The sequence below is a fragment of the Pan troglodytes genome, chromosome 2, assembly GCF_028858775.2.
Source record: "Pan troglodytes isolate AG18354 chromosome 2, NHGRI_mPanTro3-v2.0_pri, whole genome shotgun sequence".
Lineage (NCBI taxonomy): Eukaryota > Metazoa > Chordata > Mammalia > Primates > Hominidae > Pan > Pan troglodytes.
This window is the reverse complement of record NC_086015.1, coordinates 132,952,863-132,971,905: the sequence shown is the minus strand read 5'-3', so window position 1 is coordinate 132,971,905 and position 19,043 is coordinate 132,952,863. Positions and strand designations below refer to the sequence as shown.

Sequence of the window (19,043 nt, the reverse complement as noted above, 5' to 3'; positions counted from 1 at the left end):
TGGTGGCCGGCGCCTGTAATCCCAGCTACTTGGGAGACTGAGGCACGAGAATCGCTTGAACCCTGGAGGCAGAGGTTGCAGTGAGTCAAGATCGCACCATTGCACTCCAGCCTAGGCGACAGAGCAAGACTCCATCTCAGAACAACAACAACAAAAAAAACTTTGTAGCTTAAAGTGACAATTTATTTGTCTTGATTCTGTGGGTTGACCAGGCACTTCTGGTTTGTATCAAGTTCCCTATATTAATAAACTTTGCTTTAGGTTAAACCTGTTTATCTTACTCATTTTTATATCCCTAAATGTCCCATATAGTGTGCCTGTCACATAATAAGAATTATTGAATAAATTAATACAGAGCCCTTCTGCTTTAGGTCAAAGCAAAGTTTATTAAGTTTGCTGAGGTATTGGGATGATCAGAAAGTCCAAATAGCCTCACTCACATGCTAGCTGTTTATGTTAGCTGCTGACTCTGAGTTCAGCTGTGGCTTTTGGCCAGGGACCTTGATTACACTAGTTGGGCTTTTTTGTAGCATGGCAGCTGAGTTCGAATAATCCCCAATTTGCAAGAACTTAACAAGTCTCTGTTTGCATAGTTGTTGATAGTATGCCGTTTGCTATAGCTAGTCACAGCTAGTCACCAAGCCCAAAGTCAGTATGGGAAGAAGACTACGTGGGGCATCAGTACCAGGAGGGTTGACTCATTAGGGACCTCCAAATTACTGTCAGTTGCAGATAGTGAGGGCTTTTGTTTTATTTTTGTTGTAACAGCTTTCTCAGCTTTCCTTCAGACCTTCAGGACTATCTATATTCCTTTAGCAAGAAACATTAAGAGACTCCATTATCTAAGAAGGAATAATTGAAGATTGCCTGTTATTTATAAAGATGTAAAATGTGATTATTTTAAACATGTTGAAAATGTATTATTTTTCTGTAAGCTTTGATGATTATAGACTTACATCTTTATAAAGATTTAAAATTCATATTTATAAAAATGAAGCCCACCAACTTCATTCTTTGTGTACCTAATCAGTTTTCCCCAGAATTTTTCTACCATTTATTGATCCTCAGTAAGGTTCCAAAAAACCTCACATAGCACTATAGACAATCTCAGAATTAATTCTGGGGCTAGAAAGGAACCTTCATTGATCATGCAGTCAAACAGCATTCCAAAGAAATAATTTGTCCAAAAAAAGCCTCCACAGAGGATTTATATAGTGAAGCTATAAGGCAGGAATACCAAACCATGAACATCTCTGCAAAGTGAGTACATTGCAGAAATTGAAGAGTTTTTGTTTTTTGTTCATTTGTTTGTTCCATTGTTTTCATACAATGGTGACATAAAAAAACAGATTGGTATGACAGTGCATGAAGTAGGAACAAGATTGTAGGAGGGTACACCATGGTTTAGTAGAAAGAACAGAAAAGGAGAATAAGTACACGTGGATTCTAGATCTGATAGGGCCACAACTACATCATTCAATTCTCCTTTCAAAGACTAGGGTTTTGTACTACAAAATAAGATGTTTGGTTTGAACAGTGATTTTTTTTTTTTTTTTTTTTTGAGACAGAGTCTTGCTCTGTCACCCAGGCTGAAGTGCAGTGGCACCATCTCAGCTCACTGCAACCTCTGCCTCCTGGGTTCAAGCAGTTCTGCCTCAGCCTCCCAAGTAGCCGAGATTACAGGTGTGCGCCACCTCACCCAGCTAATTTTTGTATTTTTAATAGAGACAGGGTTTTACCATGTTGGCCAGGCTGGTCTCGAACTCTTGACCTCAGATGATCCTCCCACCTCGCCCTCCTAAAGTGCTGGGATTACAGGTGTGAGCCATCATGCCCGGCCTTCACATCCCTAGGAGACTTGAGATATTAGAATCTCTAATGGAGAGGTATACTTTTTAAAAAGTAGAGTCCATATAATTATTGTTTTAAAACTATAAACTACAGATAGTAAAGCACAATAAAATATTCCAGAGTGGTAGGAATGCATAGCTAGACTGTAGAGCGAGACCGTATTGTAGAGGATGTAAAGTTTTTATTTGTTTGTTTTGTTTTAATGTTGAGAAATAGTAGCCTAGAGAACACAGATGATCTCAAAAGTCAGTAGAGGGCAAGAACCTGTTCATCTTATTCATTTTTGTATCCCTAAATGTCCCATATGGTGTGCCTGGCACATAGTAAGAATTATTGAATAAATACGAAGCCCTTCTAGTTAGAAAATTTTGTCTCCGACATTGAGGATAGTAATTTAGAGCTGCAAAAGTTTCACTCTGTTGTTAGTCCTACTTCTCCTCTACAGATAAGGTATGACTGACTCTTTTTGTTCCATATTAATGCCTATTCCCTTTTGGCCTAAAGTCTGTACCTGTACATACAGGTAGATACAGGTACCTGTCTCTACCTATACAGATTTACATAATTTATCAGATGTTCCCTTCTATTCCTATCCTGGTTCATAGAATGATTATCTTTAGGTTTTTGAGTACAAATGTAGAAATCAAAACATTAGTTGTATCTCCTACCTTTGGCAGTAGACTAAAACCCATACTCCAAAGGACTGTTTACTGCTTTCCCAGACTTTTCTCTTGGCCTTGTGTTAAGATATTGCTAAGAAAGAAGCTCAGAACTAAAAAATTTAGTACGGTTGTTTCTTTTCAATTGGTAATAACCACCATTCTGGGCACTGTTTCTTGTGCATCTTAAAACTAGGGAATCAAAATTTCCTTTGATAGTGTAAGTACAACAACAACAAAAAATCAATGTTCAAAGTAGATTACTCTTTCAGAGGTTCTTGTAAAATGACCTAAAGAAAAGTTTATTAATACAGGAAACTTGCCTATCCAGTCTTTCAAAATTACCTGCTTTGAAACAATCCAGTAATGATTTTTTTCTATTTTCTTTTTTCTATTTCTATAATGATTTTTTTCTATTTCTTTTTTCTATTTACTTAAAAAAATAAGATGCTATGTTTCGTTTTTATTGAAGTAAAATTCTTAAAGAATGAAAAAATTGTATTAGAAATTGTACGATTAGGCCGCGCACGGTGGCTCACATCTGTAATCCCAACACTCTAGGAGGCCAAGGCAGGAGGATCACTTGTCAGGAGTTTGAGACCAGCCTGGCCAACATGGTGAAACCCCATCTCTACTAAAAATACAAAATTAGTGGGTATGGTGGCACATACTTGTAATTCCAGCTACCTGGGAGGCTGAGGCAGGAGAATCACCTGAGCCCAGGAGGCGGAGGTTGCGGTGAGCTGAAATCACACCATTGCACTTCAGCCTGGATGGCAGAGCAAGACCCTGTCTCAAAAAGAAAAAGAAAATGAAATTGTATGATTATCTTTAGGTTTTTGGGTACAAATGTAGATCCTCAAAAACTTTATCAGAAATTTGGAAATCTGTAAATAAGTTATATGTATCTCCTTTTAAAATCCAATATTAGTAAGCTATATGTATAAAAACAAAGCTAGTGTATCTTGAAGAAAAAAGTTTTTATTTCTTTATTCCTTATCCCTCCTTATCCCACTGAACTATTGAAGAACTTCTTATAGATTTACCTTCCCATTAGTGCTGTAGTACAGTTTTGTTTTATCTCCATTGTCTTGTGTTTCCTGGCTAAATTTTACTTGTTATAAAACTATTGGGTCACTTTTGGTCTAGAATAGAACTTTCATAGTATAAGGGACACCATAAAATGTAAAGGAATGTCTGCGTTGCCCTGTTTTCTCTTGGTAGAAAATTCATGTTCTGGCTCCTTTTTTAGTGCCCCTCTTCTTTGGAGGAAGAATTTCTAAAGGCACACATTCTTGAACTAAAAAGAAATGATGATGTATATTAGGTTTGCCTTTTGGGCACATATGAAAAATGAGGTTATTCACACCTTCAGTTCTGGCATATATCCATTACCAAAAATGTATTTCCAGAATATTCTCCCTGTTCCATAGTAAAGTCACAGAGGTGGTTTGGGGTTCTTCAGCTAGGTCGTAGTGCCCAGGAACAGATCAGATCAGAATCAGTATGTTGTTTATGATACAGATCAAATTAACCAATGATTCTTCCAGTTTTCTTCTTCCTGATTATTTCCTCCAGACACAAAATAGGGTCAAGGAGAAAAGTTCTTTTCTACCATTAAACTTTTGAGCTGCCTGTGTTTGGGATTCAAAGTATTTTGGGTGCTTATTGCTTAACTGGGCTGAAGATTATCTCATGTGACACCATAGATCTCTTGTTTTGGAATTGCCATTACTTTCTAGAACAGGCATTCTGTACAGCTGCCAACATGCCCTGAATCCTCTTGCTTCATATTACAGTGATACTGCTTTGTCAGGGTAGAATTCAGCCTCACAGGGCTGGAGTCAGTCACTGCTGACCTCATGCCACAGTACAACATGTTCAAATCTGGGAGAAACCTGAGGGTTATTCGGCATATTCCTCCTCCTCCTCCTCTCTCACAAGCATGGAGCCCTCACTCTCCTCGGAAACCGTATGTTGTATGTGTGTGTATCTGTCTTTTAAAAAAAAAAAAAAAAAATCTCATCCTGAATCCTATAGTTAGTTAGTCCTGCAGCTTTAAGTGGGGGCTGGTTGAATAGACGGACAAAGGAAATAGCCTGAGCTGCTGAAACTTAGCGTTTTTCAGCAGTAGATCTCAGCCAGGGGCATTTGCTATTTTAGGACTGACTTGTGTAAGGTTGTAATAATGGAGAAGCATGATATGTGTTTCCTAGTTGTTCATTTCACCCAAAGCTATTTGAACAGAATGTAGAGGGTGCTCTGTAGCTGTATGGACATGCTCAGATCATCCTGGAGTATCCCGTCTCTTGTGTGTAATGGGCTGCTTCATTGCAGAGTAAGTGTCATCCTCACTTTCTCAAGCGAAATAGTTACTGGAAAATCGGTGTTTCTTTCAATGAACAAGAGTTTCATTTGCCTTGGACTGCTTGGGAAAAACATGGGTTAAATTCGAAGATGCCAGGCATGCATAACAAATAGGAATTTGATTTAGAGCCACCTGGAATACTTATTAAATTAAAAAAAAAATTCTTGATGGATCTGGGTGGCCAAAAAAAAAAAAAAAAAGATTTCTTAGTGCTCAGCTACTTATTTTCAAAGTATTTTTCCCAAGGACTTGGAAATTTTCTGAATTGTAAAGCAATATACACATATCTCAGTGTGAAACTTGTATCTCCAGATCAGCAGAACAAATCTCTGAGATAAAACTGGATTGGAGGATGATCCAGCTTTATTCAACACAACCACCATTTTCACATGTCATCCATAGTCCTGAGTACAAACTTAGCCTATAGTTTGATTTTACCATTTTTTTTAGTTGACCTTGCCATTTTTTAGTTGATCTTATAAATGATACATATTTTCTAAGAGATAAATACTAAAGCAAAGCAGATTCTTTATAGTTTTGCCTGATTCTGAAGTTAATGTACATTCATATTGTTTGCTATTGAGCAGTTGGATTTAAGATCCAAACAGATTTTTCACTGTGAAGTTTGATATTGAATTACCCTCTTATGCCTTATGGTTGATCATTTAAATGCCAACTTTTTAAACAGATTTGTGCCTCTGGTCTGTACCCTCTTTTTCTGTTGTTTGCTATATATCTTGGATTCAAAACCCCTGACACATCTCTGTTTGTTCTGAGGTTATGAAAGGTCAGTTTACTTATCTATTTTATTAAGAATGCTAGCCCAGGGTGAATGGGGTGATCAGAAGGAAAGGATTCATAGGAGAGCCCTAAAGGAATAGTGGGTGGAGACTAACAGTAAAAGAGAAGTTAACTCCTTTTTTTCCATTATTGATAGTCAGGTGGGGGAGGGCATAAAACATAATTTAAATATTTTTAATTGATTTTATTTGCTGATTGCATTAACTTATAAGAGTAGAGACAGTATGATCAAAACAATATAGTTAGTACCTGAGTGAGTGAGTGTAGATTAAACCAGCAGTCACCAACCTTTTTGGCACCAGGGACCAGTTTTGTGGAAGACAATTTTTCCACAGATGGGGTCGGGGTGTCTGTGGGCAAGGTTGGAGTGGGATGGTTTGGGGATGAAACTGTTCACCTCAGGTCATCAGGCATTAGTTAGATTATCATAAGGAGCATGCAACCTAGATCCCTCGCAAGCGCAGTTCATAATAGAGTTTGTGCTCCTATGAGAATCTGATGCCACCACTGATCTGACGGGAGGTGGAGCTCAGGTGGTAATACTCACTTGCTTGCTGCTCACCTCCTACTGTGTGGCCTGGTTCCTAACAGGCCACTGACCTGTACTGGTCTGCGGCCCAGGGGTTGGGGATCCCTGGATTAAACTATTTCCTTGCTTCCCTACCTTTGTCTCTCTCTTACCTGAACTATTTATTGATTGGTAAACTAAAATATTCTCATTGAAACAATGATTAAAATGTTCACAAATGAGGTACTTGCCCCTAGTATCTAAAACTTTTAATATAACAATCTAGATACATAAAACTGCTATAGATAGGGTTTCATATATGACCTCCTTGCATGAGATTGCACACGCTTTGTGTTTTTTGTTTGTTTGTTTGTTTTTGAGACGGAGTCTCTCTCTGTCGCCCAGGCTGGAGTGCAGTGGCTCCATCTCGGCTCACTGCAAGCTCTGCCTCCTGGGTTCACGCGATTCTCCTGCCTCAGCCTCACGAGTAGCTGGGACTACAGGTGCCCGCCACCACGCCCAGCTAATTTTTTTTTTTTTTTTTTTTTTTTTTGTATTTTTAGTAGAGTTGGGGTTTCACGGTGTTAGCCAGGATAGTCCCAATCTCCTGACCTCGTGATCCGCCTGCCTCGGCCTCCCAAAGTGCTGGGATTATAGACATGAGCCACTACACCCGGCCTGCACATGCTTTGTGAAGAGTTCATTCCAAATTACAGAATGAACATTTTGAAGGCAGGATTTGAGAAGAAAAAATGTAGCTGACTCTGTGGTCCCAGCTACTTGGAAGGCTGAAATGGGAGGATCACTTGAATCCCGGGGCAGGGTAGGGCAGTGGAGGTTGCAGTGAGCTAAATTACCACTGCGCTCCAGCCTGGGTGACAGAGCAAGATCCTTTCTCAAAATAAATAAATACAATAAAGCAGGGTAAGAGGGATTGGAAGTGCTGGACATTGAGGGTAGACTGCCATTTTTAATAGAACAGTAAGCATAAGCTTCATTTAAAACAAGACATTTGAAGGAAGGCTTGAAAGAGGAGAGCAGGTTAGCCGTTCAGCTGAGGAATGAGCATTCCAGGCAGGGGTACAGCCAGAATAACTGCAGGAGTTTTCACAGTGTTTACAAGGAATTAAAAAGAGGTTAGTTGGTATGATTACAGCAATAATTAAGAGAGGGAAGAGTGGCAGGAATTGGGAGTGTGAGAGATTTAATACAGTGTATCAGTTATCTATTGCTGTGTAACACACCACCTTAAAACTTAGTGGCTTAGCCAGGCACAGTGGCTTGCACCTGTAATCCCAGGTACTCAGGAGGCTGAGGCAAGAGGATCACTTGAGTTCAGGAGTTCAAGACCAGCGTGAGCAACATAGTGAGAGCTTGTCTTTAAAAAAAATAAAAATTAGCCAGGCATGGTGGTGTGTGCCTGTAGTCCCAGCTACTCAGGAGGTTGAGGTGAGAGAATCGCTTGAGCCCAGGAGTTTGGGACTGCAGTGAGCTATGATCAGGCTACTGCACTGCAGCCTGGGTGACAGAGTGAGACTGTCTTTTAAAAAAATAATAAAAATATTAGCTTAATATAACTGTTTTATTTGCTCACAATTTTGAGTCAGCCATTTGGGCTGGGCTCCACTAGGTGGTTCTTAGGCTGGTCTTGCCTTGTGTCATTATAGTTGTTGGGGGGCTCAGGTGGACCTAGATGGTCTAAGATGGCCTCCCTTCCTCATGTGTCTGGTAGTAGGTACTGGCTGTTGGCTGGACCTCTCAAGGTTTTATTTTATTTTTTCTTTTTAACACTCATCTACGTAGACAACCTACAAGGATTTTAGCCTGAATAGCTATTATAAGGATGAGGTTGTCAATAACTGAGATGTAAAGTATGCTGGAGATCTCAGTGCAACAAGAAAGGACAGACTCCAATGCACAAATACTTTTTAAGCCTCTGCTTGTGTCACATTTGCTAACATTTCACTGCTCATGTCACATTTGCTGACACTTCACTTGGCCAAAGCAAGACCATGACCAAACCCAGTTTCACTGGATGGAGAAATACATTCCATGTCTTTTTTTTTTTTTTTTTTTTTTTTTGAGACAGGGTCTTACTCTGTTGCCCAGGCTAGAGTGCACTGGCACAAACACAGGTCACTGCAGCCTGGATCTCCTGGGCTCAAGCCATCCTCCTGGCTCAGCCTCCTGAGTAGCTGGGACCACAAAAATGTGCCACCACGCTTTGCTAATTTATTTCTTTTTTGTAGAGGTGGGGTCTCACCATGTTGCTGAGGCTTGGTCTCAAACTCCTGGGCTCAAGTGATCCTCCTGCCTTTTGGCCTCCCAAAATGTTGAGATTACAGGCATGAGACACCGTGCCTGGCCAGAAGCCACCTCTTGACAGGAGTGGGAAATCCAAATTATAAAGGGAAGGGTATACGAGATTGGATGAATGTGGCTATTAATCTACCATAAAGAAGGCCAAATCAGATGTGCCTTTGAAGGCCATTTGAGTGTAAAGGAAATTGAGTGGATAAAACATACTCAGTTTCTCCCACCATCCTCTCAACAACACAATTCTGATGCCAGGTCTGTGGAGATTTCTTCCCACCAGCAAGCAATTCTGCAGCAGACACCAGCTGGGTATCCTTTAATTCAATTCGATTCTGACTCTGTCTACCTGGAGATAGTATTAGATTACACTAGTTGAGGACTGGGTCCCGCAAGACTGCATCCCACTTCCAATGCCCATTGAAAGCCCCAGGTTATTTTGCTTGTGCTTCTGACCAACTGGCTGTAAATTGGGGTTTCCACAGCCCCCTCCTTGGATTCAGTTAATTTGCTAGAGTGGCTTACAGAATTCAAGAAAACGTGTATACTGGCCTATTATAAAGGATGCAGATGAAAAGATGCATAGGCAAGGCATATGGGAAGGGATGCAGTGCTTCCATTAAGCCCCCACCCTCCAGGAAACTCCACATGTTCAGCTATCCAGAAGCTCCCTAACCCTGTCCTTTTGGGTTTTTATGGAAACTTCATTATGTGGGTGTGATTGATTAAATTGCTTGCCATTGGTGATCATTTAACCTTCACTCTCCTTCCTTTACCCTCCCAGAGGTTGGGGGGTGGGGCTGAAATGCCAATTCTCTAATTATGCCTTGGTCTTTCTGATGACCAGCCTCATCCTGAAGCTGCCAACCATCAGCTGTCTTATTAGCATACAAAAAGACACATCACTTTGGAGATTCCAAGGATTTTAGTAGTTGTATGCCAGGAAAAGGAGAAGAAGACCAAATACAGTTAACTCTTGATCAAAGTGGGGATTAGGGGTGCTGGACCCTCACACACAATCAAAGATCCGTGTATAACTTTTGACTCCCCCAAAGCTTAACTAACAGTCTATTGCTGACCAGAGCCTTATCAATAACATAAACTGTTATTAACACATATTTTATATATTATATGTATTATATACTCTATTCTTACAATACAGTAAGCTAGAGAAAATAAAATGTTAAGAAAATCATAAGGAAAATGTTATTTTAATTTTAAAATGTTACTAAAATCATAAGGAAAATACATTTACAGTACTGTATTTACATATGTTTACAAGACAAATCATCTGTATGAAATGGCAGGCAACCGCAGCAGCAGACCTTAACCTATGGTACATATCATGCAATCAACTTTTTCTTGTAATGTCATGACATTTTCTCTGCTTCTTGGGAGCACTTCAGTATCACTAGCCACACTTCTTACGCATCTCATGGTATTATTCAAGGTTTACAGTATTGTACTAAACACAGTGAAAAATAATAGAGAAGTCTCAAGAGATCGCTTTTTACTGAGATATGCAGTTTACTGGAGAGAGGAACTGGTCACTCAGGTGATTAGTGTCACATGCGCTTTAAGTGGATACTTGCAATACTTCACTCACTGCTAGCAACTGGAGGTGGCTGTGAAAATTGTACAGTAGCACAGTATATACTACAGTTAATTTTATGCAGTTTATGCAGTTACGATTTAATACTGCATCTTTGTTTACATTTCTCTTGACTGCAAATGGCACCATGTAAGTGTTTGTATAAATTTTGATAGATTTAACTTCAGATTTGTACATACTTTATGGTGTTAAATGATAAAATAAACTTAGTGTCTGCATATGTTTTATGCATCCATTCACGAATCTTAATTTTTTGGTATTCCTAGGTTATGCAATTTGCCATTTTTTTCCAAATTGTTTCAAATCTCCAAAATATTTTCCAATATATTGGAAAAAATATGCATATAAGTGGATCCATGTAGTTCAGACCTTTGTTGTTCAAGGGTCAACTATGTATTTCATAGTATCACAGGAATTCATTGAAGAATTTTAAGCAGAGGACTGATGTGATTTGACTTAGGTTTTTAAAGGATCATTCTGGTTGTAGTATTAAGAACAGATATGGGGGCAAGATAGACCAGTTGGGAAATCATTTTAGTAACTCAGACAATATATGATCGTGGTTCAGACTAAAGTACAAGTGAAGATTATAAGATGCAGTTGGATTTTAGATGTATTTTGAAGGCGATGCTAACAGAATTTTCTGGCAGGTTGGATGTAAGGTATGAAAGAAATCAGTAACTATGAGGATTTTAACCTAAACAGCTGGAAGAATAGATTTGTCATTAACTGAGATGTAAGTGCTGCTGGAGGGCAGGTTTTGTGGTTAAGTGCTGGAGTTCAGTTTCAGGTGTCCATCAGCCATCTAAGTGGGAATGTTGAATAGGTAAGTGACATTTTTGAGTCTAGAGACTCTTAGAGTCATAGGATACTAAGGAGAAAGTTCTAGGCAGAAAATGTAATTAGGGAGAAGAAGAAAAGGAAGAAGATTGACCTATGAGAGAAGAGGAAAATCTAGAGAGGATGGTGTACTGGAAAACCAACTATGGAAATTCTTCATAGGAGAAAGGAAACATCAAGTATGTCAAATGCTGCAGATAGGTCAATAAGAAGAGGACTAAGAACTTCTCTTTGGATTTAGTAATTTGGAGATGATTGGTCACCTCAACAGAAACTTTTTAGTAGACCAATGAGATAAAAGCCAGTTGAGTGGGTTTGTGAATGGGAAGAAAATAATTTGTAGACAGTGAGTTTGAATAATCTTTATGAGTTACACTGCAGTAGGAAGAAGTAACTGGGGAAGTAACTGGTGAAGGGAATGGAGTCAAGAAGTTTATTTAAGACAGGAGAAATAAGATTTACATGCTGAAGGGGAAAATTCATTAGAAAAAATTTGTCAGTTTCTTATTTAATAAATAGCATTTGTTATGTGCCAGCACTATTCGAAATGTCAGTGAAACACAGACTCAGGCACTCACCACTTGTAGAGTCCGATAACAATAGTGAGGTCTGGTATAAAGAGAGTGACTTTTTATTCCAAAGCTAGCTTTGGGGAAGAAATACAGGCCTCCTGCCTTAAGGGTACCACTTCAGCTTTGGAGCAGAAAGCAGCTGCTTTTAAAAGGGAGCTTGGCATGAATGGCACGCAGTGGAGAAAGCAAACAGGTGAGGGTGCTTTATCTGTCGGGCAGTTGAGGTGGCAATCACTGGCACCTTCATGGGCAGAACTAGGTTGTAAAAGTGGCTGAGGCCAGGCACAGTGGCTCATGCCTATAATCCCAGCACTTTGGGAGGCCGAGGCGGGCAGATCACCTGAGGTAGGGAGTTTGAGACCAGCCTGACCAACATGGAGAAACCCTGTCTCTACTAAAAATACAAAAAAAAAAAAAAAAAAAAAGATTAGCTGGGCGTGGTGGCAGGCTGGGACCTGTAGTCCCAGCTACTCGGGAGGCTGAGGCAGGAGAATGGCGTGAACCTGGGAGACGGAGCTTGCAGTGAGCTGAGATCGCGCCACTGCACTCCAGCCTGAGTGACAGAGCGAGACTCCAACTCAAAAAAAAAAAAAAAAAAAAAAAAATTTGCCAGGTGTAGTGGTGCATGCTTATAATCCCAGCTACTCAGGAGGCTGAGGCAGGAGACTCGCTTGAACCCGGGAGGCAGAGGTTACAATTAGCCGAGATTGTGCCATTGCACTCCAACCTGGGCAACAAAAGCTAAACTCCATCTCAAAAAAAAAAAAAAAAGAAAAAAGAAAAAAAGTGGCTGAAACTCTCCAGGTCAGAGAGAGTTTCATTGCCAGCGTACTTTTTGTTGTAAATAGACTGTTGTCTCTCGAGGCAGTCTCCTGGTGGGAGAGTTCCACTCTGGAGCTTCTAAGCACATGTCTGGTGAAGGGGAGGTAGCAGGTTATAATTGCATTTCTAAAGAGCTAAGTAGGAAGTGGGGTATAGGGGAAAAGGAGGAATGAGAAGAGAGAAAAAATAATTTAAAAATAACTCATTCTGTCTCTTAGATGGAGGTACTCAGTTACAGAAACACTTTATAAATATAAACTCATTTAATATAATAAGAATGAAACAGTGACTGGCCACTCAATATAAAGTAATATGGTGGGTGCTGTAAGGAGTTCAAGAATGTGTAAGACACAGTCTCAGACTTAAGCACTCACAATGTCAAGTAAAAAATATATATATACCATAAAAATTAGAAAGTTTAGAAGTACAGAGAACTAGAAGGAGATTACTTTTAACAGGAAAATAAGGAATGTCAATATAAAGGTAGGCTTACTTGGACTTAAATTTATGTACGTTTCACTTCAAGCACAGAGCAGATAGAGAGTGTTTGTTTGTTTGAGATGGAGTCTCTGTTGCCCAGGCTAGAGTGCAATGGCACAACTTCTGCCTCCCAGGTTCAAGCGATTCTCCTGCCTCAGCCTCCCAAGTAGCTGGGACTGCAGGTGCACAACACCACACCCAGCCAGTGTTTTTTGTATTTTTAGTAGAGACAGGGTTTTGCCATGTTGACCAGGCTGGTCGTGAACACCTGACCTCATGATTCCCCTGCCTCGGCCTCCCAAAGTGCTGGGATTACAGGCGTGAGCCACCGCGCCTGGCCAGAGAGTGCATTTTAAGGTAGGATGGGGACAGGGTTGGATATAGAAAGGAAAACATTTGTCTTCAGAAAAGACAAAGAACTTCAGAGATACTTTCTCTGTTACCGTAATTGTCATCTTCATGTTTGTAGTCCTAGCTCCTGTGTAAGAGTGAGAAAAAAAAGGAAGAGTGGGAGGGTGGGTGTGTATGTGTTAACTGTATGTGTGCATCTTCAATACCTAAAATACAGGGAGTCCTCTACTGGGCAGATATACTTAGGACCCTATCTCTGATTTAAAATCAGTTTGCTGAGCCATCCAGTATTATTTTTCAGATAAGTAAAATGGAAAATTTTGAGCTCTGTAAGCCCAGGAAATAGGATTACAGTGTGCTCTTTAATTCTCATTTCCTCTTAATGAAATGTGAACTGGTTGTTTGAAGTCTAAGGATATGTGGAGAATACAGACTGTTTAGATTGATACATGGGTGGAAGAATGTATTTTATGTTCAGTGGAAACTTGTGAAGAAAAGTTTATAGGGAATCACTTCTAAGGAGTGTAGAAGCCTAATTAAAGTTGGCTTTTTTATCCCCATTGGTGCCTCATGCACATTATCTATTTGAAAAATCTAGGTATCTTTTTAATTATACCCTGATTGCAACTTCAGGGAAAAGATCTTTTCTGGGCTCCAAAAGTTCTAACAGAAAAGGGAATATGTATGGGTTGTTACATATGTATGTATGGTTGTCATATTATATACCAAATCAGCCTACCTTTATATTGGCATTCCTTATTGCCCAGTTAAAAGTTCGAGTTTCCAGGTGGTCAAGTTTACCCATAATCAAAAAAATACAAATGATAAGTGAAAATATGATCTCATTTTAATTATCAGATTAATCAAAATACAAAAGTTTGATACCTGGAGCTGGCAGAGTCATTCACCTACACTGTTGGCAGTAGTGTAAATTGCTGCAGTCTTTCAGGAAAGCAATGTGTAATCTCTATCAAAGTGCAAAATATATACACTGATAAACTGCTAGGAATTTACACTATCAGTATACCCAAAGAAGTTCACCAAGATACATACAAATATGTTTGTAATTTTAAAATGGAAAGAATTTGTTTTCATGCCCAGTTGAAGTTTAATGACAAATATCTTTGACGTTCCCTCACCCCCTCCCCAAAGGTGATGTCGCTTTCTTCCTTATTGAAGAACTGTATCCCATATTGTCCTATTTTACAATTATCAGTTGGGTTTACAATAAGTTCTTTTTTTCCCTAGAAACAGGGGCTTTTCATTTATTCTGTTAATAGTTGTCACTAGAGATGAGGTGTTCAGAATGAAAGATCGAGTATTCTGAGATGATTCTCACACAAGAGCTATTAGGAACATAATGGGCAACAGTAGGAATCTGTTAATTAAAAACAAATCTTTAAGAAGTAAGGACTGTTAAGAATTAGTATGTGAGAATGAAATGGGGGAAGTAGGTGGTCTAGAAGAAGCTTATTGTAACTGCATCTTCAGATAATTCTTTTAATTTCTAGAAACTCCATTTTCTTTTCCTTTTTTTTTTTTGAGATGGGGGTCTCACTGTGTTGTCAGTGGCTATTTACAGGCACAATCATAGTTCATTACAGCCTTGAACTCCTGGGCTCAAGCTGTTCTCCTCCAGCCTTCCAAGTATCTGGGATTACAGGATTGTGCTATTGTGCTTCCATTTTCATCTTTGAAGAATAGAACCAGGTCACAGAATTTGAGAGAGCAGCAGAGGAAGACAACTTTTATTACATATTTCCTAAACGAATGCTGCCTTTCCATTTTATATCATTGCATTTACATTTATCATTTATATGTTTTATCATACATATTTTACCAAATGTCATAGGTTATTTAATGAAACAGTTCCAGTTTTTGCCTGTTAATCTTATGTTTTCTCTAGTGCAAGAGGTGGCAAATTGCTGGCATCATTTGACTCAATACTGTTATCCACTAAATTAATTATATGCCAGATTACCTATGAGTTTTAGAGTTGGATGGAGGAAAAAAGCCCAGGCTAAAGTGCAGTGGCATGATCACTGCTCACTACAGCCTCCTTCTCCTGAGTTCAAGCCATCCTCCCACCTTGGCCTCCTGAGGAGCTGGGACTGCAGGTGTGCACCGCTACACCTAGCTAATTTTTTTATTTTTTGTAGAGTCAGGGTCTCACTATGTTGCCCAGTCTGCTCTCGAACTCCTGGGCTCAAGCAATCCTCCTGCCTTGGCCCCCCAAAGTGCTGGGATTACTGGTGTGAGCCACCACGCCCAGCCTTCAGTTGTCTCTTAAATGAAGATTCATATTGGAGACAGTTGAACCTCGAGAGGCTCTAGTTTCAGTCCTACACAATTAGATATGCTCAGTTAACCTACCAGAGGTTTTATTTCTCATCTATAAAACAAGAATGTTTTGCCTGAGGTAGCCTCTCAAGATCTTTAGATTTCACAATACTCAGATGATACCTATACAGACATATAAAGATTGGTTTTAAAAATAAAATGGCCAGGCGTGGTGGCTCACACCTGTAACCCCAGCATTTTGAGAGGCTAAGGTGGGAGGATCACTTGAGCCCAGGGGTTCAAGACCAGCCTGGGCCACAGAGTGAGTCCCTGTCTCTACAAAAAAAATTTTAAAAATTAGCTGGGCATGGTAGTATGTGCCTGTAGTTCCAGCTCCTCGGGAGGCTGAGGTGGGAGGATTGCTTGAGCCCAGAGGGTCGAAGCTGCAATGAGTAGTGATTGTGCCACTGCACTTCAGCCTGGGCAACAAACCAAGACCCTGTCTCAAAAATAATAATAAAATAATGTTTTCTTTCAGAAAGAGACTTGCGTCTTTAACTCCTCATGGATTACTCATTTGTAGTCAGTTATATTTGATTTTAAAAGCAATTTCTTATCTGATTATAATTCATAAATTACAAACTACAGACAGTAAATGAGGGATTTTGCATAAACTGGAACAGCTCATGTATTGCAAAATCTAAATTTAAACAAAAGCCTTATAACTTTGGGTAGAGTGATTATTTGTTTTCAAATGCATTCGATCTAGGATTTCTTCATTTATTTGTTTATTTTGAGAAAGAGTCTCGCTCTGTTGCACAGCCTGGAGTGCAGTGGTGTGATCTTGACTCACTGCAACCTTCACCTCCCGGGTTCAAGTGATTCTCCTGCCTCAGCCTCCTGAGTAGCTGGGATTACAGGTGTCTGCCACCATCCCTGGCTAATTTTTTTTTTTTTTTTTTTGAGACAGAGTCTCGCTCTGTCGCCCAGGCTGGAATGCAGTGGCACCATCTCGGCTCACTACAACCTCTGCCTCCTGGATTCAAGCGATTCTCCTGCCTCAGCCTCCTGAGTAGCTGGGATTATAGATGTGTGCCACCATGCCCAGCTGATTTTTGTATTTTTTTTTTTTTTAGTAGAGACGGGGTTTCACCATGTTGGTCAGGCTGGTCTCGAACTCCTGACCTCGTGATCCGCCCGCCTCACCCTCCCAAAGTGCTGGGATTACAGGCGTGAGCCACCACACCTGGCCTAATTTTTTATTATTATTATCTTATTAGTAGAGTTAGGGTTTCATCATGTTGGCCAGGCTGGTCTCAAACTCCTGACCTGAAGTAATCCACCCACCTCGGCCTTCCAGAGTGTTGGGATTACAGGCGTGAGCCACTGCACGTGGCCTAGGATTTCTTTAAATGACTATTTTCAAGTCCAATGTAATAAGTATTATTTCATATGTAAGTTATTAATTTGCATATTATTTTACAGAAACAAAACCTTACGTGGAGTAGCATATCTTATTACATGATATTAATCTCTGGTTGTACTAATTAGTAAGTTGTAATATGAAATTAATAAAAATTTATAGTGAAATTGGTGTTACCATATGATGTATATGTATACTTTTAAATGATGATGTTCACATAGACTGTATCTGTCAAAACTGATTATTTTCTTACAGACATGAGAATTAAATAAACTTTGGACATAGACTGAATGCTTATTAAGCAGCAAGTGATTCTGGAGTGCATCAGTCTGCATTCATGAAACTACGCATGGATATAAAATTGAACATGGCTTGGTGCAGTGGCTCACACCTGTAATCCTAGTACTTTGGGAGGCTGAGGCAGGCGGATCACCTGAGGTGAGGAGTTCAAGACCAGCCTGGCCAACATGGTAAAACGTTGTCTCTACTAAAAATACAAAAATTAGCCGGGCATGGTGGCAGGCGCCTGTAATCCCAGCTACTCTGGAGGCTGAGGCAGGAGAATCGCTTGAACTGGGAGGCGGAGGTTGCAGTGAGCTGAGATTGTGCCACTGCACTCCAGCCTGGGCAACAGAGCGAGACTCCATCTCAAAAAAATAAAATAAAATAAAATGGAACATGGCTGAGAATATAGATTTCTTGAAATTTTGGTGGGAGAAAGACTTGGGCCACAAATATCCTGGACTTAGTGTCTTTTACAGAGAGAGTTTCCCATTAGATTCAATATCTTCTTTCTGTAGTTGCTGACCTGTATATAATTGGTGCCTCTGTAAAGCCTGTTACTTTTAAGTAGAGTTGTTTTTCGCGTTTAGCATAAATAGGCTGAGAGTTGTTACTGTTGACTGACCACTTAGGATTGGCCATGGGAGAAGACGTAGTATAGTCATAAAAACCGTGAACTTGGATTTAGAATATCTGAGCTCCAGATTTAGCTTAACTTCTCACTAGTCCTCAGTCTTTAAAGAATTCCAACTTCTCATGAGCCTCACTTTCCTCGTATTTAAAATGGAATGATAGCGGGGCACACTTGCTTGCACCTGTAGTCCCAGGTACTTGGGAGTCCGAGGCAGAATCACTTGAGCCCAGGAGTTCAAGACTAGCCTGGCCAACATAATGAGACCGTCCCTATTCCCCCATCTCAAAAAACTTAAAAATTTGGAAAAATAAAATGGAATAATTGCTGCCTTACAAACCTCACAAGATAGTTCAAAAGCAGAGACCTTTAACCTGGAAGCAGATCTTTTTAGTACTTACACAGTTTTTGTTTGTTTGTTTGTTTGTTTTGAGATGGAATCTCGCTCTGTCGCCCAGGCTGGAAAGCAGTGGCGCGATCTCAGCCCACCACAACCTCCACCTCCCGGGTTCAAGCGATTCTCCTGCCTCAGCCTCCCGAGTAGCTGGGACTACAGGCACATGCCACCATGCCCAGCTAATTTTTTGTATTTTTAGTAGAGACGGAGTTTCACCATGTTAGCCAGGATGGTCTCCATTTCCTGACCTTGTGATCTGCCTGCCTCAGCCCCCCAAAGTGCTGGGATTACAGGTGTGAGCCACCGCGCCCGGCTACTGACACAGTTTTTTAATATCCACTGGGAATTTTGGTCACCATGAAAGCCTATTGCTAGATAGACATCGTCCTCAATTCTGACTCTCTGCCATTATCAGTGTGCATTATTGTTCTTATGCTGCTTTGTCCTCCCACTTGAGAGTGTCAGTCTTCTGAGGATAAAGAGCCTGAAGCCCAAAAATACAAGCAGAAGTCAGTATGTATTCGTTGACACTTCAGATGGTATCTAAACAGAATGTTCTTCATTTCTAGTTATTTTTATTTTACCTACCTAGTATAGATTTATGGTGTAAAATAAATTTTTATTGTGTAGCAACAAAAAACTTGGACCTCAGGATCATGGACTAACCAAAGAAAAGTAAATGGTGTTAGCCTTGATGATCTAAAGTTTCTCTCTCTCTCTCTTTTTTTTTTTTTTTTTTTTTTTGAGGCAAGTCTCGCTCTGTCGCTCAGGCTGGAGTGCAGTGGCACAATCTCAGCTCACCACAACCTGGGCCTCCTGGGCTCAGGTGATCCTCCCACCTCAGCCTCCCAAG

The 19,043-nt window shown here is 40.1% G+C and overlaps 1 protein-coding gene across 45 annotated transcripts in view; it reads left to right on the top strand.

Moving 5' to 3' along the window:
* TMCC1 (transmembrane and coiled-coil domain family 1) overlaps nt 1-19,043 on the top strand; it is a 246,912-nt gene that overhangs the window by 166,272 nt on the left and 61,597 nt on the right. Inside the window, exon 1 of one of the 45 annotated variants that reach the window (XM_009446444.5) lies at nt 4,303-4,489. The exons of 42 other annotated variants lie outside the window; for them this stretch is intronic. In XM_009446444.5, coding sequence (XP_009444719.1) covers nt 4,373-4,489 — 117 coding nt within the window. In that variant the 5' untranslated portion in view covers nt 4,303-4,372. Of the gene's footprint in view, nt 1-4,302; nt 4,496-19,043 lie in introns of those variants that run through there. 2 more of the 45 variants (XM_009446443.5, XM_009446446.5) reach the window with 2 other exon arrangements.